The sequence below is a fragment of the Struthio camelus genome, chromosome 2 (assembly GCF_040807025.1).
Source record: "Struthio camelus isolate bStrCam1 chromosome 2, bStrCam1.hap1, whole genome shotgun sequence".
NCBI classification, from domain to species: domain Eukaryota; kingdom Metazoa; phylum Chordata; class Aves; order Struthioniformes; family Struthionidae; genus Struthio; species Struthio camelus.
Genome location: NC_090943.1, coordinates 23,148,322 through 23,176,020, shown reverse-complemented (window position 1 = coordinate 23,176,020; position 27,699 = coordinate 23,148,322). Strand labels below are relative to the sequence as shown.

Here is a 27,699-nt window from a genome sequence, read left to right as displayed (position 1 = left end):
CAGTACCCGTTCCAGTGTATTTTATTTATGACTGCATTTCATAAGGTAGCTTACCTCCCACCCTACCCGCTGCGAAACCCTGTTCTTCCTATGTTTGCAGTGCTAGATGAGCTACTCACACGATACAACAGACAACAGGCTGCTTGAACATACTTGTCTTTCCTGCACTGATCTGCTGTAAATACAAAAGCAAGTGGAGACTTAAAAATTATACTACCCCCTCCCCCAGCCCTGACTTTCTTTCTGCAACCTGTGGCTTTTTCCCAGCAGAACAGCTGGCAGATTTTATTGCTACCATAGCAACCGTGTCGTCAGTCTGTTGGCTTGGCAACGCAACATTGCAGCAGTAAGAAATAGAGTTAACGTCTGAACTGTTCTTAGACTCACAAAGGTATTTTTTCAGGTTGTATGGCTAAATGCTTATTTACTATTCAATTTAATAAATTTTGCAATAAAAAATCCTATACAGTCCTTATTTGCCAATGAAATCAAATTATCTTCCCTGGAATCTTGCAAAGAATTAATGTCCATTCCCTGCAAAGTCACAGCAGATGGATCAAATCTCTGCAGCAGCTTCAACTGAACAAGCGACAGCCCAGCTCCCCTCATGCCTTCTCCTCCAACATGAGGTTCCTTTTTACGGAAAAAAGAAAAGCAAATTATTTCATCAGTAGAGTTCCTAAATGTCTTCTCCTGAGTATATGTAGCAATGCCTAAACCTTAAGAGCATGGACAAGCTAAGTTTATAACATTTACAGCATGGGGAAACTCAAAAGTAATGTGGTCCTTCTTTTTCTTGCCTTAATGGCAGATGCATATACGATGAGCACAAATACCAGGCCCAGAACCCCTTGAGGAGGAGGTGGGACAACTGATCCCTTTTTAGCCCAGTAGTTTAGTAATGAGAGCACTTAGTGGGGGATGGGTACCCACAGAGCTAAATCATCTCATCGCTCACAGGAGTGAAACCTTCCCTAGCACAAGAACTGTTACCACCAGAGAATAAAAAGTTCTAAGGCCTTTACGTTTTCACTTCTAAATCTGTGCACTGACTAATAATTAGATATGAAGTCAAAAATAGTCGATCCTTAGCTGGTAACTAATATACTCAGTAATAGTAGAGATATGTGGGTTCCTCAATTTTACAACTTCAACTGGAGAGATTTCAAGCCCTAATCCAGAATAACTGACTGCCTAAAGAGGCATCTCTTTGGAAGAAAACAAAAAGAAGGCTTACTCAAAAAAATAATTCTCTTTTTTAAATCTAGCCTAGTGTAGTGTATAGTGCAGCTTGCAGCAGAGCGCTCTTTGAGCCACCAGGCTCTGCTAACACACGAGCTCAGCAGTCAGCACATGATGAGGCAGTTGCTTAACGACATAGCATGCACTGCGAAGCTGGGCTGCCAAGAGCCTGCAGCCTGCTTCTTCGCTTCCTTTCCCTCAGCGGGATTTTAATGCTTTCCAGATAAGAGACAAAAAGAAGTGTCCATTGCAAGTGGAGACAAAAAAATTGTAAAGGGAGACAGGGATAGCAGCTTGAGATAATGTTAACAGAAGGAGGGGGAAGGTAAAAGACACTATTACACAGGCTCAAGTGACTTGCTCAGTGGAAGGAAGGACACCATTTGTCTCTACCTCTTCCTTTTTCCCTCTAGTTAGTTACTTAATTTAAGCTGATATACAGTATCTCCTGTATGTAAATCTCTAAAGGGAAGCAAGCCTGCACAAACCAAGAATCGGCCGCCATGCAGTAACCTCCACCTTTGAGAGATCAATGCCCATGCTTGCACCTCCTGTTTTTGTCTTTCCCAATATGTTTCCCGGACCTGTTGCCAAGTGAGAAAGTGAGAGATATTCGACTGGGAATAAAGCAGTCCACTAGGAGACTAAAGAACACAGGAAGTACGTAAGGGGAGCAGGGGGTAACTTGACCCTCAACTCCAGTTTCCTCTTCACAGGAAAAGATTGCTGTGTTTTGAACTACTGGATAACTGGCTGTAAGATACTATAAACTATCTGTGGATATACAGTTCAGTGTCATCTAGTTTAAAGTATATAAAAAAAAACCCTTAATTTTAATATAGATGGCATTGCTGTGGGAAAACTAGTGCTTTATTCAATGCTGATATGATTGGTGAGGGAGCAAGCCTATTGAAGTTGGAATGAATCTTGCATTTGAGTTAGTTAATAGGGCCTGTGTTTTGCTTTGTCATTCTATCAAGGACAATTTTTTTCTGCTGTTAGGCAAAAGGTATAATCTCATCTGAAACAGCTAGAACTCGAAATTTCCTCATAAATGGATGGTGAGGAAGTCTGAATTTGAGCTAGGAGGTGAAAAACCTCTGACACACAAAGCTTTAAGAAAAGCTTCAGTTCTGTTAAATCTTTAGTAGCTTTTGTGTAATTTCTCATCTCTTTGTACACCCATTGTATTTTTGTATTTTTTTAAATATGCATCTATCACTTACTCTGTGAAGACAGATACAAATCATTACAGAATGTATTAGTAAAACAGATAGCAAATTTAAATTTTTCCTCAAAGCCACCATGATTAACAACTAGCCAACTCAGCATGTTGCCTCCTCCCAGACACCATAACGTTAGATACTGGCTCCACAAAAGGAAAGGTACTAGGCCTGAAATAAATTTATTCCCTCATTCCTCTAAATAATACATAGATGGCTCCCATATATATAAAACTGTCCATCCTCAAAACACCAGGTTCTTTGTATTTTTCTCTCATCTCTAATGCAACTATTCATCATTTCAGTAGCTTTAATAAAGGTTTTTCACCTCTCCTGTGAACGTGCAAAGTAAGGGAATAAAATACATGCGTTATAAGCAAAGAGTTGCAAGAGAAATTTTATCTCTACTACGTTTTAAATGACTGTTGTACAAATCGAAGTCACCACAGTACACAGTGGGATTCAGTCTGTGAAACTACTTAATGTTTGTCAAATGAAGCTCAGTTAGATGTGAAAATAGTTTTTAAAAAGCCTCAGAAATCCTTGTGTTATTTCTAACTATAGCAGCTAAAATTGTCTGTAGCAAAAAAGAGATTGGTTAATAGTAAATACAGTGCTTAACTTCACAGTGCCAAAACAAGCTCACTGGACTGTGTGAAGTACTATGAAAATATTATTACCTGTGGCTGAAGCTGGAGGCATGGAAAGTTTTCCAGGGCCCAAGCAACTTGCTCCTCATTTTCAGAAAGTGTGATTGTACATGTACTATATACTAAAACGCCTCCGGGCTTCAGCAATTTCACTGCCTACAGGGAGGAAGAAATTATAGTTCAGCTTATATTTGAATGCAAAATGATTTTGAATACAAGTTACCTATTATGTGGAAGTACAGAAACATGCTATAACAAGTAAATATAACACTTACTTAAACTCAAATCTGTCTGTCTAAAATAGGCATTAGGATATTGATTCTTTTGAGGGAATATGGTAAAGAGTCGCATGGATTAGAAAGGCTTTGCTTTCCAAATCAGCATTATAACTCATGCAGCTTATTAAATGGCATTGAGATGATGCACTCTTATGTTATTTGTACAGCTCTGGACATCTCGGACAGATTAGTTCTGTCTTCATCACCAGCTGCACATAGTACTTTCTTCAGTGATACTGCACGTCAACTGTTTTCACATAGTTGGCGTGAAAGGTGTATCAGTGCTGTTTTTCAAGCCCTGGTTCACTTTGAATACATGTGATTTGGATTTAGACAAGTTTCATGAAATCCTACCCTTTAGCATCAGCCCAAGCACACTCCTAATAGGATGTCAGAGTTGTAGTATGTTCTTTTCGCTTTGTACTCCATCACATATCCCATAGCACCTTACAGCACCACTGCAAGGGAGTTATCTGCAGTGAAGCTGCAAAAGTCCATGCTGCTGCAGTGGAAAGACTTTAACCTGCTCTGTGACTTGGACCCTTCAGAGTATTATACACTGAAAGTCATGGAACTGAAAGAATGAAAAAAAAGGTAAACTTTCTTATTTACTGTGGTTTATGAATATCTATCCCATACTCCACTGAACTGACGTCACCTAGCAGCAGATAATGGTGGGACTGAAAGATTAACTGAATCTTAACACTATCGTCTTTACTTAAAGGACAAGTTTTATGAAAGATGAGATAACGCAATCTTGTTTTATAAATATCTAAGTGGTCCTAAATGATTTAAACTTTCCTCCTTCTCTTTGACTTCAACAGCTGTGAATGACAGAGAACAAAGCTGAACAAATGACTCATGTTCTCTAACTTGTTCTAAGCAAGACCAGATGCAATAGAGGGAAATAAATATATTCTAAAAGTAGTAGCATCTTGAAAGAACACCATGAGGTCTAGTTTTCAAGGGATTCCTCCATCTCTGTAGCTATCCAAAAACAAAGTCTTAGATGTGGTTGGGTTTCACTCCTCAAACAGAAACTCCCAAATTTAAGGATATATTGAAGAAAACTGCACTGATTTGGAAATCTTTTGGCATATAGAGAACAGGAATTAAAAGCTAGGTAGACTTCAATGATTAAAACTTATCACCAGGTACACTAGTTTCATAGGGGCAGCCTGCATCCTAGGATATATCTGTGCAACAACAAGTATGTGTCCTGGGAACTATTGTTCCCCAAGGACAGTGATAGCACAAGACCTGGTGGGACATTAGACAAAATATTTAAGTTCCAATATTCTTCAGATAAGTTCAGGGATAAGCTAACAACTGCTGAGGGCTTTGTGATAGAAGAAACTTTGCTGGGGAAACTCGGAAAGAGAAAAGCTTAGCAAAGGTATCCTGTGAGGAAAAAGAAACAAGTTAGTGCTTGATGCTTTCCTACTATGGATGAAGGGCAAAGAACTGACGTGAAACTTGTATTCAGAAGGGGAGACACTGCAGAACAGCAGTTTTATGAACAGCAGTGTTTCATAGAACTCTGGTTGTCTGTTTGACCAGAAAAAAAAAGAGAACTTTGCAATTTGTTGCTCTGGGCAATAACATTGCCCAGCCTTTAACTGCTGAAAAGGTAGAGAAAATGAAGTACCATTTAGGGGTGGGGGTGAGGTAAGTTTTGTACTGCAAAACTTGTGCAATTTTACTTAGCTACTCAATGATGAATACATACCACAGTGAAAAGCTTGCGTTGCAGTGGCTGATAAGATGTTACTTCCTTTAGAGTCCAGGAGTAAGCCATGTTTGGTCTCTGCCCCATCCCACTACATGGAGCATCAAGAAGAATTCGATCAAATGATTCTGGTAAAAAAGGAGGACCTTCTGCAAAAAGCAGGTAATAATGTAAAAGCCGCAGGATAAATATGTGGCTGTTTCCTTTCTTGAGACTTCACGACAGGTAACGACAAGCTGTTATTGCTTGCTTGTCATAAAACATTAATGTTATATAGGTGGCGTCTGCAAAAGTGATTTCAGCTACAGAAAAGGCTTAGCACTGCTGGTGATGGATTTCATCTCACAGAAAAGAAAGAGTTTTACAGTTCTGTGAGCTCAAACAATTTATAATCACTCAAGGCTGTAACATTTTTCAACCTTAATTTAATGTTTTGGAACTAAAATATAAAAACAAACAAAAGCATTAAAACATGATTGATTACAAGTACTAAGTATAGAGCTGTACATACAGGTTGTCATGAGCCAAAAATCAGCTCGTAACTGAACTAAAAAGTACATAAATCTTAATTGAGAAAAGCCTACAGTTAATCGTTAAGACTGCCTTATACAGTAATAATTGGAGTGCCTATATAATAATAGCTAGTTCTTGTGATGCTTCTGTATCTGCAGAAAACAAGGCACGTGTGAAGTGAAAAGAAGTGAAATATATGTTCTAATACGTGACACGTGTTGGCTCTATAATGAAACAATTGAGTAAGTAACGGTTGTGAAGGAAGGAGAACTATTTCTGAATATCACCTGGATAGATAATGGAATATGTAACTTCTGTCCTTCTGTCTGAAGTTGTGAAGGAAGGAGAACTATTTCTGAATATCACCTGGATAGATAATGGAATACGTAACTTCTGTCCTTCTGTCTGAAGAGCCTGTGCTTTCGTCTGAATCCCATTGGCTTAACAGTCAAAAATTTCTATAGTCCTAGTGCTAGAGTGACTCTTCAGGACAGACTAATCAAGGAAAAAGTGAGTGCATATGTGTATCTGTGATTAACCAATGAGGAAGAGAGCCATACATATGCTTTGCCTCTTTTCTCCTTCTGTTTCTCAAATATTCAAGTTAGGTCACAAGTGAAAACAAGTGGGTGACTTCATACTACTGCTACCTAGCTTGTTCCAGCACTGCAAAAAGACTCTGTTTTGGCACTATTGATTCATCTACCTCTAAAACATTGTTACTAAAGCATTTAAAATATGTCACATGTCTTAACTGCAGAGACGTACAGAAAAGCTTTCATGATCTCTTAGTATTATAGCCAGCTCTTGTTCAGCTATGTAAGTGCTAACTACCAACTACAATATTTTATGTTCACAGAAAGACTATTAAGAAAATATCTTTATCCCTGCAAAGCATTCTAACAGCAAGGCTTAGGGAGAAGGCAGGTGAATTATGCAACCTGATCCCTATTTAGGTTAACCAGTAGCTGGGCTAAAACAGAGTTAGAAAGAACAGCATACTTTGCACAACAAACTAAAAATAATCAAGACAGCAGATACCATTTAAATAGTTCCATCATGGGAACAGCACCAGTATCATAAATACAGCACTTCAGAAAAGAACTGAACTTAAAATTAAATGAACTTAAAATAATACACTGTGCTTCTATAGCAATTTCCATCTGTATGCCCCAAGCAGCTGAACAAACATTAATGAACTAAGCCTTGTAGCGCTCCTGGGAGTTAGGTATTAATAACCCCACTTTACAGATGAGGATTCCGAGGCAGAGAAGCCAAGCAATTGTGCCAAAGTCACTTCTTTCTCAGACTGAGCTAAACAATTCAGAGTATGGGGTTGAATGCTATCACGGAGAGAAGGTTAACACCTTGTCAGTCTTGGATATTATCTAAAAAAGGAATACGTTTCTTTTTGAGCCCATTAAGCTGTGATAAGGACAGATAGTTTGAGTTCTGTATTTGCATCATGGAGAAACTGATAGCGCACTGGATGCCCTTTTATTTTCTGCTCTTCAGCAATTAAGGCAACCTAGGTTACTGCCAATATTTCAAAGCCTTGTGGATATTGTGGCAGGTTTAATAACACTAGCACCAATACAATTACCATTTTCTTCTAAAAGCTGTTACCCAAGGTGGTTACTTTACCTTGTTCATCCTCTCGCTTCTCAACTGAAAGTGCTTTTGTTCCATCATAACAAAAGGCCTTAATGCAATTCAGCTGAAGCAATTCAGCATTCTGCTTAATTTTTTTCACCTTGTTGGCTATCTTGTCCATGGCTATTACTTCGCCCTGGAAAATAAAAGTTTTATATCAAAAACAAGGGATTAACTGGATGTGCAGTTCCTGATTTTTTTTTTCTGTGAGCAGTATAATGAGTGAAGCTTAGCTTTCTCTACAGAATGTTATTATCCCTAAACCCATACTACAGTTGTCCTTGTTCTTCCCCATCTTCTGTGTTCCTCCCATGATGGTAGACACGAGTCTGGAGCTTTGTGCGTTCTGATTGGCACCTGCTTGGTCATCAGATCACTGCCAAAGGCAACCTATAATTAATGGCAGACTTCTGTCAAGGGTTTTTTTATTATTTTGTTTTTTACTGGGGCACTAAGTTAGGTTTTTCTATGCTTCAAGAACTGGTTTATATGAATCTCATTAAAATTTAATCATTTAAAAGAGGGTAGAAGTCTCAAATATGTGGTAGAAATAGCCAACAGGTTTTAAATTTGCATGGACATAGTAAGAGACAAATAGAGGATGTGATCCCATACAGCTCAGGGAAATGAGGCCCACCTCCTCCAGATCTCTAGCTTGCTCAGATTCATAACACTTAGGGTAGTCGTCATTCAAGTTCTATTGGGAAAGAATGTACCTTCGAGAACAAATTTAGACATGGGGGAGGGATCACAATTACACATCATTCCTTTTATGTAAGAACAGATTTATCTTTTCCTCACCAAGATAAATCAAAACAGACACACAACACTACTTGCTAGATGAAATTTAAAAACACAAAGAAAAGAACACGTTTTCAATAGCAACCATAAAAACCAAAACAGTAATACTACCTTCGGAAAAAAAGCGAAGATCAAAAACCTTTAAAAAAAGACTTGCTATAGCAATCAGAACCTGCTGAGAGAACACAATGACAACCTTCTCCTATGTCATTATGGCTCTCCAGAGGCTTACAGAAGGACCATATGACCAAGACAGACTGTGAAAAAAGACAGTCAATAAAAATAATCTATGCTAGTCAATATGTAGGTCTAGGAATAAGAAAAAAGAGAAGGATTCATGTTGTGCCAATTGTGTCCAGCCTTCAGCTGCTGTATGCCAAATCATCTCTTATAGGGGCACTCAATGGCCATGTGCCACTGCTCCTTCCCTATCACAGATCAGCATACTGCGCACGCATGGTAACAGCTCATCAGGCCTGCGGGCTGGGTGTATCCTTAAAACAGTCGATTTACGGCACATGTTCTGACCTGTGGATATGCAAAGAGAAATCCTTCTCCTGAGAGACTCTCAGAAAAGAGAAGAAGCTGAAAGACAGAAGTCCTTCCCCAACTGGCCCATTCTGGCCACTGCCAGAAAGACATCTGGGGAAAAGGGTGATCTGGACTGGGCTCTGGACAGTCTACATATCCACTAAACATCTAATTAATAGTAATACATTCTTGAATTGTAACTGTCCCTAATTCATATTTTAAAGCACTTGCACAGAAAATAAGGAGTTATTTTACATTTCCATTACCTGATCTAAAAATAAAATTATTATTTTTTTAAATTAAATCACAAAAACATAAGATTTATTCAGATGTTTTTTGAAATGTAAATGATTTATTACACTGCGTATTGAAATTTAGTAAGGAGTATCTGTGAATGGAACTTAACCAAAGAGCAGTGCAAATTAACTACATGAGCAGACATTTTTGCCATATCTAAATTAAAACTATGATATTTATTCAGAAAAGGAAAACCGATTTAGATAAATTGCAACACCTGCATTCTGAATCTTATTACTGCAGCTGGAGGTAAGCACAGGCAAAATATCAAAAATGACTGAGGGAAAAAAAGTTATGCAAAGTTATACAAAATGCACATACATGCAAAAAGTATAAATGTATAAATAAATGTATAAATAAGTATAAATGTATAAATAAGTATATGTATATGTATAATGTATAAATAAGTATAAATAAAGTATAAGTATAAATAAAGTATAAACAAATCCATGACAGACTTTAATTTTTATTTACCACAGTGAATTTTTTTAGTGGAAGCTCTACAACTTTATCTAATAAATGACTAATGAATGTCTAACACACGTTTGCAAATTTTCCATGCTGAGGGAATGAACATTTCAGTAAGCACTAGGAATGATCATGTCAAGCAAACTGTCACACAGAACTAACTACATGTCTTCTCTGAGTACACACCCATCATTAACCACTGCTAAATCTTCCCATTAATGCATAGACACCTGCTGAAGTACTGCATAATGCAACTGTGAGATTTTAAAATCATCTGACATCGTGTAAAACCCTCCTTCCAACCAAAATGGCAACTGAACTAGTTATAAACTTTTTAGAGGAAACATTACACTTTTTTCCCCCTTTGCTAAAAAAGAGTAACTCACATGTCTATTTCTCAGTCTGCATAAACCAATTTGATATATGCAAATCTTTATTCCTCTATCCACATTCTTTTTGGCTTGTGTACTATTTTCCTTTATCTTTCTTTGAATAATAATTTTTTGCCTCTTTTCACATCATTTATTTCTCATTAAGTATTTTCGCTTTCTACCTTAGAAAGCAAAAATATTTTATTTCTGACCCTCTACCTTAGAATGATAAATTTACGCTAGAAATTCTCAGTAAAAATTATAAATTGTGCAGTACAGATGTGATCTTAAACTATAAGTTCTTTGGATTAGGAGCTTTTTGGCATGTTTCTGTAAAGAGTTGTATATTTTTTGGCACTCTTTAGCAACCCATGATTTCCATATATCCTCAATTTCATGAAACCAGCATATTCCTCAGTAACTTTGCCCTGAATGTTACAAATGTTCTTCCACTGGAAACATATCAAGAATTTTTAAAATGGGAAATCAAACATGTATCAGCAGGTCAATTTGTAGTAAATAAGGTTTTAAATGTGATGGTGACTATTTGATAAAAACATTTGTGCCCATTTCAGTAACTTTGATGTGCTGCAAAATAAATTGTAAGTAGAATGTTCTGCTATTAATGGTTTGCTGTTCTAAACTATCTATGGATTCTGATAAATAAGTGAAGTGAGTTGTGCAGACGATCAGCGGTCAGATTTTCTTCACTGAGACACAAAATGCTCTTACCTGGTCATGCATTAACATTGCAAGATGGGTTGTTTTTCCTCCAGGTGCAGCACACATGTCCAAAATTCTCTCTCCTGGCTGAGGGTTTAAAATGTGGCTCACAACCACAGAGGGCAAGTTCTATCATAAAAACCAAAATGGGAGAATTCAAGCCTTCTACCCTGTATCAAGTCATACTTTAAGTAATGAAGAACATTGAAAAAAAATCTTATTCAATAGTGAAGACAGCTACAATATTGCTGTCAGTCCTACATCAGGAGGAGGAATACTATGTTTATATAAAAGAAATTATATGTTTTAAGTCCCTACTGGTTCTTCTTTATTTAAAGCCATACATGAGTAACTATGACTGAAGTTTAAGGGTTTCTGACTGAGGACACAATGCTAAGAATCAAAATTAAATAGGTTGATACCATGACAGACATAGAGTAGCTCTGTATATTATGAATATTTTAAGTTGACCTGTTTATTGGAACAGTTGCTGTATGACCATGTTAGTGTAGTTTTGTAACAAGTAATCAGATGAATAGCCAGGAGTTTAAACTAGCTGAATTAAGGTACAGAGAAGCTGAACTGCACTATTAATTGCATGAAAAGAATGCAATGTTCGCAGTATTAACATCTTACACAATACAGACATACTCTCAAAGATTCTCTTCTAATTTGGCCAAAAAGAAAGGTATAAAAACTGTTTTATGTTCTCTTTACTACATCTTGCCTCTGGTTAGCACAATTTCAAGTTCCACGCCACAGTATTCAAAACAATGAACAATAATTGGATGCTAATACTATCACAGGTGCAGGCCTTCATCTCATACGTGGCAAATTACAGTCAAAAGAGCCAGATTCAAAGGGTTGAGATCAGCAGCACGAAGTTCAACTGGAGGCTAGGCACTAGTGGTGCACCCCATTGATACTGGAGCCAATACTGTCTAACCTCTTCATTAAGGACCTCAATGATGGGACAGAGTGCACCCTCAACAGATTTACAGACCATACGAAACTGGGAGGAGTGGTTGATACACCAGGTGGTTGTGCTGCCATTGAGAAGGACATTGAAAGGATGGAGAAAAGGGCAAGCAGGAATGTCATGAAGCCCAACAAAGGTAAATGCCAAGTCCTGCACCTGGGGAGGAATAACGCTCCATATACCACAACATGCTGGGGCTGGCTGGCTGAAAAGCAGCTTTGCAGGGAAGGCCCTGTGGGTCCTGATGCACAAGAAGTTCAACATACACCAGCAATGTGCCCTTGTGGCCAACAAGGCCAACAGCATCCTGGCCTGCATTAGGACAGGCATTGCCAGCAGGTTGGAGGAGGTGTGTAGCACCAGGGAGTCCTCACCTGCAGTGTCCAGTTTTGGGCTCCCCAGTACAAGAAAGACAAGAACATACTGGAGCGAGTCCAGCAAAGGGCCACTAAGATGATTACGTGCTTGGAGCGTCGGTCATAGGAGGAAAGCCTAAGAGAGCGGGGACTGTTCAGCCTGGAGAAAAGAAGGCTCAGGGTGGGGTGGATCTCATCCGTGTATAAATACCTGATTGGAGGGCATAAAGAAGACAGAGCCAGATTCTTCTCAGTGATATCCAGTGACAGAATGAGAGGCAATGAGCACAAATTTCGATAGAGGAAATTGCACTGGAACCTAAAGAGAAACTTTCTTACTGTGAGGGTGATCAAACACTGGAAAGAGTTGCCCAGTGAGGTTGTGGATTCTCCGTCCTTGTTGATATTTAAAACTCAACTGGCCATGGTCCTGAGCAACCTGGGCTAGGTGACCATGCTTTGACAGGGGGATTGGTCCCTTCCAAGTCAACTATTCTGTGATATTAAAAAAAAAAAATACCAAAAACCTACACTCCAAACAGAAATCACAGGAATTTTGAACTACTATGCAATTCTAAACCAAACCTGTAACGTGGGCACCCAAAACTCAGTTCCACTAATAAATTGCAGACCTCGATGTACGAAAGTTAAATTCTCACATGTGTACAAGTCTCTCAAACAATCTGTCTCTAAAAATTCTTTTCCTTGAAAGTAAGAAGTCTGATAACCTAAACCAGGGAAGAAAAGGGCTCTCCTTTATTGCAGGCCATCAGACAATATGTTGCTTGATAAACTACTTTTTGCTCACACCAGGAGACAGCATTGATTCCCTTTTAAAAATATTAAGATTGATTACAAATGCATGACAATAACTCATTTGCCATACTGGCTCTGATAGAACAAATTATGAATAAGGCAATGCACTGTAACAAGGGACTTACCTATTTATCTGAGTGACAGTTACACAAATAAAATGAGGAGAGAACTTAGTAAGAATTTAAGAGTGTACCTCTGAACAAGGGTTTATTTGAGCTGCAATTTACATTTACAGATACAAACTGCTATTTTGGATTTTTTGTCTGTTTTTTAAAGTGCTGCATAGCTCGATTTTGTTTTAAACCCAGGGAATGTTCATACTTACATTAAACACATACGTACCATTATTGGCGTACTCTCTTAAAAATCTAATTGAGGTGTTCACCATACTTTTTTATTTTGGCAAACCAAATCAGTAAACTTACCTAATCTAAGAAAACTAGTAAATTCCATAATTTCAACATCCTACATTTCAGCACAGCACTGTTACCCAATTGTCATGTCTGAGTATTGTTTTTAATTTCATTAGTTTGGGGGAAAAATAATATAGGATCCACAAATATTAACGCTGCAAAAAGAAAAGCTGACTTGAATGTTCTTGATTCTCATAATAAAAATCTCAAAGTAATCTGTCATTCTTTGGAAATCGTAGTTTTATGGTACAAGGTGGTGATAACTGTGCTACTGTAAGATTTTTATGTTTCTTTTGTTCAAGTGGATTTTTTTCATTAGGGATAAAAGATGTGGATGTTCCCTTCAACGTAAAGCTTGCCTACTGTCTGGAGACTTCATATCTACAGAAGGATGTTCATATTTCAGAGGTCATAGGCATTTTCCAGAAACTGAAAAATCTATGTAGAATATCTGTACAAAAAGAATTTATAAACTTTTAAGAGAGTATCTCTTCTAAAGTCACAGATACTCAGAGTTAGTACCAGCTACATGTAGATACTATGTTTATCTTAAATGATTCATTTTCTTTAAGTAAGTAGTGAATTAGGTGCAATAACACATGATGAGTAAATAGAGTCCTAATGAGCACTTAAGAAGATATTTATTCTTCTGCGAATAGTATAGACTTTTTCTGTAATAAACATACCTGTAAAAACAAATGACTAGGGAGCACGTTGTCAAACGAAGGACTAAGGTAGACTGGCTCTGTCATTCTTATGCCCATCCCACTAAAATATATGGAACAATTTATTTCAGCTACTCAGCTTTATAATTTTAACATTATCCAATGAAATCATTATGCTTATATACAAATAACTTGAAACAAAATTATACAAAAATGAAAGTATAAAAGCATTCATAAATAAACAAAACAAATACTTTTACAATTGTGTAATCTAATATTCTTTAAAATGACATCATTATGTTGGGTAATCTGTAAGAAAAAATCTGCATTATAAATTGGAACTATCTGTATAATTTGCATACAGCAAATCTACCTGTTTTGTACATATGACAAGCTGTTATGTAATCAAAGCCTCAATAATATAAACCAATGCATAAATATATGTTTTAATATGATTTAAATATGTTAATTTCAGTTCATAACTCCTTTTGACTAGTCACGTACATAATAGGGGACTGGAGCATAATTTCCTATTTAGTTCTTCCTCCATTTTTCTAGAACATCTCAGATTTTTGTTGAACAACTGGAGAACATCCATTTCAAACACTTATAGGAACACTCATTTGCTTGCAAAGCAAAAGTTTAAATTTAGGAGCAACCTGAAAGTTTTACGTAGGACTGAAATTCATTTAATTGTAATCTGTAATAATTTTATTAGGGTAAAGACAACTATATAACAAAAAACTGGACAACAAAGAAAAATAATACTGAACCTGAAAAAATCCCCATAAATTACAGAAGATAACAAGAATGAATAACTTTTTGCATATGCTTTGCAGAGTCCTACAATAAGAAGGATGGATATAAAAAAGCAGACATGTGGACTCCACGTGTTACATACTATCGTTCCATGTTATCAACTTAATAGGAATATACTACTGCTACCTTTACTATATTCAAACTATAATACAATAGAACTCCAATAACAATGTCATCTTTTTTACTAAATCTTTTGCAGTTCATTCTGATAATGTAAACTTTCAGTCATTAATTTGATGTAATGTTGTTTATACACTGCTTCTATATGTGTTTTAGATGAGAGAAAAAGGAACAAACCATATGCTCTGGCAACAAAACAGAAGAGCAAGTAACCTTGAATTAGTTAACTACCCTGGCAAATGGTGTTATATTTTTTGAAGATATCTGACCTAATGTGCTGCTTCTCCAACTCTAAAAATGTTCCTAGGGAACATGGAGAAGTGCAGGGCTGCATTTCGGTTCCAACCAAATAGCAAGGAAAAATTTACCAAAATGGAATTTTGCCAACATACCTTTGTCACTTTTGTTTTTCCTATGTTAATAAAGTCAAATGTTAGTTAAAATTGTTTTTTTAGAAGCTATGTATTTCCACTCCTTTCTTTCAGTAAACTGATAGGTAGAACCCATTCTGCAACTAAATGTGGAAACTGCTAGTACTTACTGTAGTACTTTAATCATAATTAAGATTTCCTTGAACAAACAGCCACACATACAAACATACAGCCATCACATTGCTACTATCTTAGTTGCGAAGTTACAAGAGAGAGCAGGAAGCACAATCCTTCTAGATTCCCAGAAGCTAAAACTTCCCAAAAGATGCTAGAAATTCCTATGCGCAATACAGGTCTCAGACAAAGCTATCATGTGGTTTCTCATATGCTACAGAACGTTTCAAAATGCCTTGCCATCTCCTCCCTTCCCTTTCCAAAGCTGCAGGTGTAGCTTCCAGTTACCATGGACTTACTTCAATGGGCCATTTGAACTGAAGATTTCATTGCGACTCAGTTCAGAAATCCCATTTCCAATGAAAACTTTGATTCCTTCAAATACTTTGGCTCCTCTTTTACACTTCCCTTCAATATCTGAATACACTGAGACCAAATCTCCAGCTTTCAATACTGTTTAAACAAGAAGAGAAATTTTGACATTAATCTTATACTTTACAAGGCAGTAGTGACCAAATAATTTGGGACTTTCAGTAGACTACTTACTTCAGCTCCTGTATCATAGCAAAAGCTAGGAACAAGAGATGCACTGGTATTAGGTCTGAAAGTGTACGTGGTGAACAGTTGTTACCAACTAGCTAGATATTGAGCGACTCTCAGTGACAAATTAGACACACCGTTTTCTTGTTTTGTAAGATGCTAGACAAATCACTGTTTATTTCATCACCACATGGTCACCCATGAATTTTAAGCCCACTCCTTGGGATTTCATCCTTTCCTGGCACATAAGTACATTAAAGCACACTGATTCACACTTAGAGGCAATTACTACACTGAGACAGTAACACAAAATATGTCTAATGACCTTTCAATAGGTAGGTAGAATGTAGCTAATGAAAAGCTGCTTAAACTCTAACTAGTGCTTTGATACAAGTGATCATATACTCCTCAGTAGAGACAATTACTCAGATGCGCCTCTCTTTCTACCTCTAACGCAACTGCTGTTCTGAATAATCCTCTTAAGAGTTTGCCTCCCCAATTAATAGTCTCAATTCAGTTATGTACATAAGCATACACTGAACTCTAGAAATATGTAATCCTATCGACTTGAACAATCTTTCTGAACTGGAACCAAAATACACAGGAAAGGGGGTTGGTTTAGGTGATTCTATAGAATAATAAGAAAGCTTGTTTTATGTACTGACTGGCTGAAAAACACTCTTAAAAATAAAGGCCTCCACTGACAGCAATAAACCATTTTCCAAAGCGACATTTCTAAGGAAGCTGACTGGCTGGAGCATCCAGAAGATATAAGAGGTACGACAAATGATAGTACTGCTCTCTAAAAATTCTAAGAGTTGTGTTTATGAATCTTTTTTTCTTATTTTCAAGGGACCTTCCGAATATGGAAGAATGCTCTGGTATTCCCAAATGGAATATCTGTTAGGTAGCTACTAAACATTTCATTTTTGGATAACAACTTCTTATACAACGTGACCCAAAATTATTACCTACTTAATCTTCACATAACTAAAACTTTTAGCTATTTAACTCTTTCATCAAGCATATTTGTCAATGATTTTTTGCCCTCAAAAGCAAAAGGTTTTTATTTCAATCCTCGCTAACAACTGTTTTTTCAAAATTCATTAGTGCTATGTACAGTTCTTAAACTTTTTGTTCATTTGCGTAGCTACACTGGCATTCTCCTTAATCTAACTTAAAGCTTAGATGTTGATTAGTTAAATCAAACTCAAAGCCCCTTGATAATTAGTTTATTCTCATTTACGTAGCTAGTTCAGTGATAAAATGCCTTCTCTGGCTTAACACGTTTTTCTTGCTAGTTAGACCATCTATACTTAATATAGCCATATTATATTTGGTCTCAGGTGGGTAGCATGCCCTTCTATTTTATTTTCCTATCTGCAATTCCTCTGAAGTGTTCCTGAAGTTTTAGTGAAAGGATCTTCTTTTCTTTGAATCTGATGTTGCATGCATAATTACATATAGCAATTACGATAAATCACCAGTTGACTCAAAGAGGGGCTTGAATATTTATGAGGTTGTCTAAATAAGCAGTTTCAACAGCTGCTACAGCAATATACTTATTTCCTTGTCAAGTGCTAGATTGAAAAATGTTTCTGTTCTGTGAATTGCACTTAAGCATATGCTTAAAATAAGCACTTGTTAAAGGTTTTTTCCTGAACAGGAATGAAGTCAAGTGGATGGAAAATGCTTTCCTGACTCTGTTTGTTTAATAGTAAGAACCATAATGATTAGTAGATCTCAGCACAATAGAATAATGAGGTGAATCAACCAAAATTATATTGGTTTCACATACAGTTAAATTGACCTTTAAAGGAAAAATAAATAGCATTGTTTCAATAGGCTGCTGAACACTAAGCACTCAGATTATATATAGATTTTCTAATCTTGTCTCACAGGCACTGAAAGACAGAAAAATACGTATTTCCATTTCTTAAGAACCTAAGTCATTAAAACTGAAGATTTTTCTCATCAACAGAAAATTTGTTTCTAGATCTCTCATACACAAATGATATAAAATGAATTATCAAGAGATTAAAAAAAAAGAAAATCCATTTTTCTAGATGTGGAACATAGAATCCTACAGGATCACAAAGTCAAGTGCCTTGTGAGCACATAAAAAGATAATGCATCTTCAAATACTGGCAATTAATCAACATACATCCACTTACCATCTAGACATGTCTGCTACACCACCCTTTTTCCTTTGACAAAAGTGGAAAGTGAAAAACTTCTCCAAGTTTATTTTATTGAATACGAATATTAAAAGCTACCATAGCTGCTACTAAAGAAAAAAAAATCTAAAAATCCAGGTTTCACTTCACATAGATTGGTTAAAATATTTTCAAATAAAAACAAGAAGAAATTAGAATCTTTGAGAACTAATACGTCAGCTAGGAATTACATACGTAAAAAGAAACTTAAATAGCCCAAATGAGAAATAATTATACATAATTTATTATTAGTATTGCACAACAATGGTGAACATTTCAAATAAAAGCCAGATAAACTTAAAATATGTATTTAGTACATACTAGAAGACTCATTTCAGCTGTAAATAGAACAAAAAAAAATCAAATGGCACTCTATTTATGGAAATTGTCATCAATGGATGATACTTTTTCCCTCTAAAACCTAACTGAATGTATTTAGAGAACTTACATCTTGAGGTGGATAAGATTCCTGGGACATATACATGTGCTCCTCGAAGCACTGCATAACCACAGTGGGCTCCAACAATGACTTCAGATGCATGTTTTTTTATATCTCGCCTAAAAATATAAAATATCGTTCAGTTAAAAAAAAAAATTGAAAAAGATTTTACCCCCCAGTAAATTCGCTGATTCATAAATACTGTTTTTGTTGCAATACAGTGGAGAAATTTTTAACTTGCATGTACTAAATTTAAAAGATTCATTTTAGTCCCAGAGGAAGCAAAGGGCAGAACCAAAAAGGCAATCACTCCTCAAAGTAATATTGATTCAGAAACCTTTTGCCACACTTGCAAGAAGGAGGAGCCAGGAAAGTACAGGCCTGTCAGCCTCACCTCCATCCCTCGAAAGGTGATGGAACATCTCATCCTGGAGGTCATCTCTGAGCATGTGAAGGACAAGAAGGTGATCAGGAGTAGTCAGCATGGATTCACTAAAGGGACATCATGCTTGACCAATCTGATAGCCTTCTCTGATGGAATGACTGGCTGGGGAGATGAGGGGAGAGCAGTGGATGTGGTCTCCCTGGACTTCAGCAAGCCTTTTGACACCGCCTCCCATCACATCCTCACAGGTAAACTCAGGAAGTGTGGGCTAGATGAGTGGACAGTGAGGTGGATTGAGAACTGGCTGGATGGCCGAGCTCAGAGGGTTGTGGTCAGTGGTGCAGAGTCTAGTTGGAGGCCTGTGGCTAGCCGTGTCCCCCAGGGGTCAGTCCTGGGTCCAGTCTTGTTCAACATATTCATCAACGACCTGGAGGAAGGGACAGAGTGCACCCTCAGCAAGTTTGCTGATGATACTAAACTGGGGGGAGGGGCTGACACAGCAGAAGACTGTGCTGCCATTCAGAGGGACCTGGACAGGCTGGAGAGCTGGGCGGAGAGGAACCTCATGAAGCTCAACAAAGGCAAGTGCAAGGTCCTGCACCTAGGGAGGCATAACCCCATGCACCAGTACAGGCTGGGGGTTGACCTTCTGGAAAGCAGCTCTGCAGAGAAGGACCTGGGAGTCCTGGTGGACAACAAGTTAAACATGAGCCAGCAGTGTGCCCTTGTGGCCAAGAAGGCCAAGGGTCTCCGGGGGTGCATTAGGCAGAGTGTTGCCAGCAGGTGGAGGGAGGTGATCCTCCCCCTCTACTCAACCCTGGGGAGGCCTCCCCTGGAGTACTGTGTCCAGTTCTGGGCTCCCCAGTACAAGATAGACATGGCACTACTGGAGAGAGTCCAGCAGAGGGCTACCAAGATGATGAGGGGACTGGTGCACCTCTCCTATGAAGAAAGGCTGCAAGAGCTGGGCCTGTTCAGCCTGGAGAAGAGAAGACTGAGAGGCGATCTCATCAACGTGTACAGGTATCTGAGAGGGGGGTATCAAGAAGATGAGGCCAGCCTCTTCTCCGTGGTGCCCAGCAACAGGACAAGAGGCAATGGGCAGAAACTGAAGCACAGGAAGTTCCACCTAAACCTGAGGAAAAACTTCTTCACTGTGAGGGTGACAGAGCATTGGAACAGGTTGCCCAGAGAGGTAGTGGAGCCTCGTTCGCTGGAGATATTCAAAACCCGTCTGGATGTGATCCTGGGCAATATGCTCTAGAGGTCCCTGCTTGAGCAGGGCGGTTGGACTAGATGATCTCCAGAGGTCCCTTCCAACGTAAACCATTCTGTGATTCTGTGATTCTCTAAATGAGAAAAGAATTCCCTCTATGTTTTGTTGCATCTTTTAAGCACCAAAAATGTGACCTAGGTAAGATATAGACTGCCCATTAGGTCTTAATAAACAACTGTACTTTACTTATAGTGAGTTAGTTACAACTGTTTAACATGAAATATGTAAGTAAATCATGTGTTGCAGCATTTTAAGGTTAAAATCTGAAAAATTTCAAACCTGGGTCCAATGACGGGAATTAATAAGATGTCCTGAATTTCTGGGTGCTCAAGAACTGGAATACACAGTCCTTTAAATTGCTGTTAAATTAAAAAAATATATAATTATTAAACTGTATTAACAAATGCTAACATAAGTACTTAATTATATTGAAAAATATTTTCCATTCATAATTCATAGCTGTACAGGGTACAAAAACTATATTGACAAAAGCTGAGAGAGGTTGGGAAATGGTGTGTCAGGAGACAGTCTGTATTGTAAACACTGGTATAAAACACTAAATATTTAATAAAGTATGAAATACCAAGGCCCCAGAGGAGTTCACTGACAGAATTTACCACAGGGAGTGGGACCAAGTCCTGAACAGTCATATCCTTACCACTTGCTTTTCCTTTCTTCTGAAAGAAGGTTGTGTCAAGTTATCACCAGGTCACACTAACACCATCAGAGAAACTAGTGTCTATCTGTGCTATCATTTGATGTTATTAATTATAAATCACTGGGTAACTGTATTCATGTATTGCCTGCTTTACTTCATATGCCAGCTTGGTAACATTTTTTATTTCTCTTTTCAACTTAACTTTGATTGGATGCTGAGAGTTGAGTTGTGTGATAGTTGAAAAAATTGACAACTTGCCATTTTAAAACTGTTCCTGGACTTTCCAAAGCAGATATCCCCTTGTTGGAGCCTTTTAAAATATAACCCCAAAACACGGAAAACAAGAAATTAGCTCACATCTGATAAATAAAGATTTTCCTAAAAAAAAAAATCTGTATACATAATGTTGTTAAAAATGCGTAAAACTGCTATGTAGTTTTTCAAATATAACGACAATTAAGAATGCAAAAAGTTTAGGAAAACCTGTCTTAATTCAGTTTTTAGCAAAGCATTTTCTTTTGAAGCAAAATATCGCATTGCAATATCTATTTCTACATTTCCACAACCAAGTTAAAATTAGCCTAACTCGTCCCAGCCAACAGAATACTGTCAACTGCCTCTGCATCACAGAAATGTCTTGGCTCCTGTCATGCAATAACTCCCTGTACACCCACTAGCATTAATAATTTACTTACAGAAGAATGGGATCTTTTCAGAGTGAAAATCTAGGATAAAGTTTCAAAATAATCTACTTCTTAAACATTATGGCTTTCATATTACCAGATAAAGAAATGTTTAATTAAGATAAATAACAATTAAAAAAAAGATCTAAAAGATTAAAAATATGTATTCAAATTACAGCAGCTGCAGGGTACCACTTTCGCTCCAGTTCCTTGAACATACAGATTCTCTCAATCTCCTAAATAGTTTGTGCAATGAAATATAAACCCATTCTCCTTTAATCTTTAATAAAATATATTCTAAATTTCTATTCTAAGTTTCTATCTATTTCTACTGTCCTCTCTAGGCTTATGATGTCTGTACAATATTTACTACGGTAGTATTCCAATCCTAACTAAGGTCTCTGTCTGCCACCATAACACAAACAAAAATAATATAAGCATATTGATGGCCCCAATTAATATCTTTTAAATTTTGAATTAAAAACTACATGCCAAAAGATCTAGTTGACTCAGTTATTTGCATTTTATATATTATGATTTATTTTAGCTTTCTAGAGCTTTGCAAAAGATGTGGTTGTCTTTTCCTTCTGTTGTTGCCTTTCTTTGATGTATTAGATGCCAATTACTGCTAGACAATGAATTTTGATTTAACATTTAACGTTCCCAGGAAATCAATATGACTGCATCATGTGAATACTAGTGGAAATATATTAAGTTAAAGAATAATATCTAGCAATGAAAAGCTCTCATAATTAGGCAAAAGATGAAAAATTTTGTTATTTTGCTGTAACAAAGAAATGGCACAAACCTTCTGGATCTCTTCAAATAGTAAATTTTTCACATGTTTCACTGAGGCCAAGTGCGTATTAACTCTAACAGTTGTGAAAGCGGGTGGATGAGACAGATGACGTAACAGAGATTGATATCTGCTCTCTGCCTCCTGTGTACCTAAATCAGTTATAAGCTGAGAAGGAGAGAAGAGATTTTAAAAGAAACATTAAGGAGCTTCATATAGAAGCCTATTTTTCTAGGTGAAAAAGTACAGAACAAACATTATGTAGAAATGAGGGAATACGGTTGCATGACATAAAAAGTGGGGAATGTCTATGCTTTAGAGGCCTAACTCCAGTGATGATAACCTCATAAATTCCTTGAAAAGGACTAACTGAAATACTAGTCATATTAGCAAGATCACTCTAAACAGGCTGAAGCAAGAACCAAAGTTAACCATTCATGAGCTCTGATGTCCTGTACAAAGCACAGGCCTAAGGATCTGGAAGACTAGATTTAGAAATATAAATTTGGAACTCTTTTCCTCAAAAAAAAACAACTTCCTTTTTCCTGTGTTTTTACATTAGGAACTCACAGATTGGCTACCATATTTGTGGCTTTACACTGGAGTAAGGTAGTATTTCTTGTGAATATTATGTGGTTAATATGTGATTAATTCTCTGCGTGATCCTTCTTCAGCGGCATGCAAAACTGAAGCCTTAGATTTATGCTAAGTTTAGTTTAAACATTTTTGTAGTACTTTGAGCCAACAGGCTTACAGAATAAATATTTTAAACATCAGTATCTTTAAAAATCTGAGTCCCATGTGGACTTTGAATCTGAATGCATATTATTATTAAATGCATATTATTTTATTGTGAGATATTAATGCCATAATATTAAATAAAAAGAAAGTAAACAGGTTCAATTTGTGACTATGTGGTTGCTGATGGTTAATAGTAGTACCTTTCACATACCTCACTATTTCTGAATACTTTGCTGAGATGTTCTTCAACTTCATGTTGAAAGGATATTTTAGGGAAGAAAGCCATCTTCCTTTAGTGTTTAAAATCTGCTGGTAAAGAACTGAAATGAGCAACACGCTGTCTTAGCAATATTTATCACAATCTCTAATTTTGTAAATGTAACATAAGATATACCACAAACTAAGCTGCACTGGCCTTTCTGATTCTCCTGGATGGAGAATGCAATGTTGCTGTACTCAAAATTCCAAATGTTGCTCAGGATATAAGTGTAATACTGTTGCTAACTACATTTTGGCATAGGTTAATCAACATGTTTAGCATTTGCAGTGTAGAATAATCATATCAGAATGAGGTTACTGGTTTCATTACTGTCACATACTTCCCAGTCACACCTTCCAAAGGTACAGTATGAGTGTTTAAAACATGATGGAAGTGTGTTACCACCTCTCAACCCTGTCCCATTAAAGTTCCTCTAATTGTCCTAGAGGAACACTTGTAGTTTAGTCCTGGAATTCACTCATGAGGGTTCTGCACAAAATTTAATCACCTCTGACTCTTCTGAAGTCCTGTCTTTGAAACTTTCATTTATTACATTATGTTATTGCAACCTTTTCTAGAGATTATCTTCTAATTTTTCCCTGTTAGATTTCATTTTTCTCAAGCTTACCTTTTTAGGATCCAAATTCTTTAAGTGTCGACACGTGGGCTGGAATGTTATTCTTCTCACAGACTTAAAAAATTAACGAAGCAGTGTAAGTTTTTCCATAAGTCTGTTTCATAGTGAAGAACCAGTGAAGAATTAATGCAAAAGAAGCTCTACTGATCCTTACTGCGAAAGCTTCAAGCTCTTTCATGAAAGATTACATGGTTAAAAGGCAGAGGAAGTTTCCAGAAGTTGCTTTAACAGCTACAAAGTTCCTACTGTAGCTCAGTCCTGATACAATTTTTATTTCCCTTTGCTTGATGCAGCTATCTTCCCAAAACTGTATCTGCCCACCTCCATATAGCCTGTATTTTGGAAGATTATATACACCTCCTGAAACATACACACTTCAGTCTGAAGTGAGAATTCCTAAGAATTTAATAGCTTATTTAAACTAACTTGAATGGAAGGAAAGTGAGAAGTCTGCACTGTCAGTGAGGTTTACTCCACCCATAATAAGGAAATTTGAACGCTAAGTTTTCATTTTATTAGATATACTTAAAGAACATGCACCAGAATGTTGGGTAAACATTCTGTTTGAATGAGAGGCTGCTTGTGACTTCTATCACACAAAAGATCTCAAGAATATCTTTTTTGATATTCCAGATTCAGTTGAAGTTTCATGCTAGAAGACTGTTATCTTTTTTAGACTTAATTTTCAAGCTCAGACAAAGGCAATTTTCAGTTTCATGGGTGGGAGGTTGAGCACCTTACTCAAAACTTTCGCAGCCTTTGAAAGAAATAAGCTGTAATGGAATCAATGAACTTATTTTTAGCGTATAGCAAAATGCCTGAGAAGAATTTACTTTGGTATTTCTACTAAACCTAATAGTACTAAAATAGTTTATATTACAACCAAAATGACTAAAGCTTGGTTTTAACATTTTCAGACAATGTGACATATCATGCCTCTGAGCTCTTGTTCTAGGATGCCTATATTACAGGCAAAGAAAGAACATATGGTTCACATTCAGAAAGTATTTTCTTCATAAGTATAAACTAGCACTAAAAAAACACACTCGTGAATTTTTAACATACTTGGAATCCTGAATGCAATTAAGCAGACTTTGAAAACTTATAGAAATATATATTATTTAGCCCTAGAATTGCTCTGGTATTAAGATTATGAAGGTATTTTTTAAAGATATGAAATAGGTATTTTATGATAACGGTGATCTCGCAGCTATTTCTTCATGGAAGCCCAACAACTGATCTGACAGCATGACAGTTTGTATCTCAATTTTAAAATGTGACTGAGTAATACCAGGTAATGTGTGCTCATAAGGGGTCAAAAAGAAAAATTCTTTGTCATAAATGACTGCAAACTGGACAGACTGCATGAACTGCAAAGAAAAAGCATGAACATGCTATAAAAGGGAAGTGTTAGTCCCATAGTACAAATTAACAACATAGCTGTATCAACAAGTAATGCAGACTCTCTGTGGTTTGAAATGTTATGCCTTAATAGGAAAGGTACAATATGTTAGAAACTACCATCCTTCTGAACAGGATGTCAAGTATATTACAATGTCTGCAGTAAAACAAGGGTCCAGAGAGAAACCAGGAATGCAATACTAATAGGGGACTTCAGCAATCCCAGGGTAGTCTTGGTAGATGTCATGCACAAGCATGATGCCATATGCTTTTTGAACGTTGCTAATGAACACTTTATGAAGTATTTAGTCAAGGAACACAGAACAGGAAAAGTTGAGTCTTTGACCCTGACTAGTTCATAGGGTCTGACTAGTACAAAATGTTGCCACTGAAGAGCTGCTCTGTTGCAGCAAGTGCAACATATGTGGATTCAACACATGCATTCAAGTAGCGAATGCAAGAAATCTAGTATCACTACACTTAGTTCAGGAAAAGGAACAACACACAAATAAAAAATAGTTCCTCTGTTAAAAAGAGCAGTCAAAAGGATAAAATCATTGTAAGCAGTTTGGAAACTAAATTAAAAATACATAACTGGAGGTTTAAAGAATATCCACACAACCTGCAACCTGAGCACTATAGGTACGCTCCTGTATCTCAAAGAATCTATAATATAGCTTAGAAAGGTTTGGAGAAAGGTGATGACATAAAGATGGGGAATGGCTTCCAAATTAGGAAAGGCTAAACAGCTGAGAGGAGATATGATAAAAGCTTTTAAATTCACAAGTGGTAGTGAGGAAGACTGACAAGGGAGACTGGTATAGTCTCTCTTCCAGTACAAGAGTTAGACTTCAAACAGACCTAACAGGTGGCAGGTTGAAAGCCCACAGGTATTTTTTTCAGACCAGCTGTGCCATACACCACGCCACAGGACTCTGTGGACAGGGCAGGTTTTAGAAAGGGAGCTCTGGGCTTGACTGATCTCAGAAAAGAAGCCCTCGAGGCAGCATCACTCCACGCTCACCATCTGCCCACGTTTCCCCGGGCCTCTGTCAGGAGCCACTGCCAGGGGCAGGATGTCGATGTCGGGCCAGACGCCTTTGACCTAACTGCACCCCCTCACGCCTACCAGGGGCAGCAAGGCCTTCCCCAGGCATTGCTGCTCCTTCCCAGCCCTCTCCCACAGAAGCAAAGAGTCCCTCCCCGCCGTTTCGGGGAGCGGGATTTGGGGACTCTTCCTTCCTTCCCCCCCCCGGTACTAAAAGCACCGGGATGGGGGACGGGGGCGGGGGGGGGGGGGGGGGATGCGGCCGCAACTCTCCACAGCCTCGCTGAGGCCCTTCGCGGCACCAGGGGCAGAAAGCCGAGGGCCGCCCGGCAGGCAGAGCGGGCAGCGCGGTGTGGCGCCGCGAGGAGCCATCGCAAGGGCGGCGAGCGCCGAGAGACCCGCGGAGGGGAGCGCTTGTGCCGCGCCGCGCCCTGCCCGCCCGCCCGCCCGCGGCGCCGGCGCCAGCGCCACCACTCCGACCCAGCGCGGAGCGGCCCCGCCACGCCGTCACCTACCGCCGCGCGCCCGGCTGGCCCCGCCTCCTCCGGGGAGCGGCAGGAAGTCCCGCCTCCGCGGGCGCGGAGGATTGGTCGGGGGCGGGCAGCGCCCCGGCGATCCGGCTGTTACCATGGCAACCAGACACGCCAAAGCGGCCGCCGGGGCAGAGCCGGGGGCGCCCTCGGAGCCGCCTCTGTGGGCCGCAGCGCGGAGCGGGGCGGACGAGCCCGTCGGGGTGTAGCGGGAGCGGTGGGGATCTTCTAGTGCGCCTGAGGGGCCGCAGCAGAGGCGGCCCAGGGGCCTGAGGGAGACCCTGAGATCGGCCCGTGGCCGGCGGGGCTGGAGGCGCGGGCACCGCGGGACGGGACCGCGGACCCGCCTCCCTCCGCCGCCCACAGGAGCGGCTACCCAGCGCGGCCGGTTCCCGGGCGCGGCGAGCAACGAGCGCCCTGACGGGGCTACTGACCCGTGGCCGAAGGCGCTGCACCCCTTTGGCTGCAGGGCTGCGGGAGCGGTATTGGCAGCGTCTTTCCCCCTGTCTAAGGCTTCGAGGTCGGCTGGCAGGCAGAGCACCTCGTCAGGAGGGGGCAGGAAAAAGTTGACAATGCTGTAATTGCTTTGGCGAGGGTTCAGCGCAGAACTCCAGTAGCTAAAGAAGCTCATTTTATCAAAGCTGCTGACAGTGCTGTTTTTTGCATGAGCAAGCTTAAATACTGCTGAGAGGGATAAAACAGACCGATTTCCATCTCCTCTGTGCTTAAGCGCACGCAACCTCTTTTGCTAAGGTAGAAAGGGGTTTAGTTCTCTTCTAGAGAACTTTCTTACAGTGCTGAAAAGTGGGAAAACTCTGACATCCAGACAAATGAAAATTTCGATAATAAGAACTTAAGACGAGACCATCACTCTTAAAATGCTTTATTATATAGGAAA

General features: G+C 38.5%; 1 protein-coding gene across 13 annotated transcripts; it reads right to left on the bottom strand.

The window, feature by feature from the left end:
- Positions 1 to 217: 217 nt before the first annotated feature.
- On the bottom strand, positions 218 to 26,827 carry NSUN6 (NOP2/Sun RNA methyltransferase 6). Of its 13 annotated transcripts, none has more exons than XM_068934632.1 (14): positions 26,787 to 26,827; positions 23,814 to 23,876; positions 23,138 to 23,232; positions 22,198 to 22,353; positions 20,965 to 21,016; positions 20,328 to 20,407; positions 18,397 to 18,506; positions 15,492 to 15,645; positions 13,730 to 13,811; positions 10,489 to 10,608; positions 7,280 to 7,424; positions 5,123 to 5,271; positions 3,146 to 3,271; positions 218 to 633 (listed from the first exon to the last, which is right to left on the bottom strand). In XM_068934632.1, the coding sequence occupies exons 5-14, from the start codon at positions 20,965 to 20,967 to the stop codon at positions 421 to 423; spliced, it is 1,182 nt and encodes a 393-aa protein (XP_068790733.1). In that variant the 5' UTR covers positions 20,968 to 21,016; positions 22,198 to 22,353; positions 23,138 to 23,232; positions 23,814 to 23,876; positions 26,787 to 26,827; the 3' UTR covers positions 218 to 420. The 13 variants fall into 13 exon arrangements, with proteins under 13 accessions (XP_068790733.1, XP_068790732.1, XP_068790735.1 ...); XM_068934631.1 differs by having other exon boundaries at positions 23,814 to 23,916; positions 26,787 to 26,824; XM_068934634.1 differs by having other exon boundaries at positions 23,138 to 23,235; positions 26,787 to 26,824.
- Positions 26,828 to 27,699: the final 872 nt, after the last annotated feature.

Coding starts and splice junctions, on each gene's coding strand:
- NSUN6 (XM_068934627.1), bottom strand. CDS start 23,212: ATGGCTTTCTTCCCTAAAATATCCTTTCAACATGAAGTTGAAGAACAT. Junction 22,354..23,137: donor AAGTATTCAGAAATAGTGAG/GTATGTGAAAGG, acceptor TCTCCTTCTCAG/CTTATAACTGATTTAGGTAC. Junction 15,646..18,396: donor AATCTTATCCACCTCAAGAT/GTAAGTTCTCTA, acceptor TTGTTTAAACAG/TATTGAAAGCTGGAGATTTG.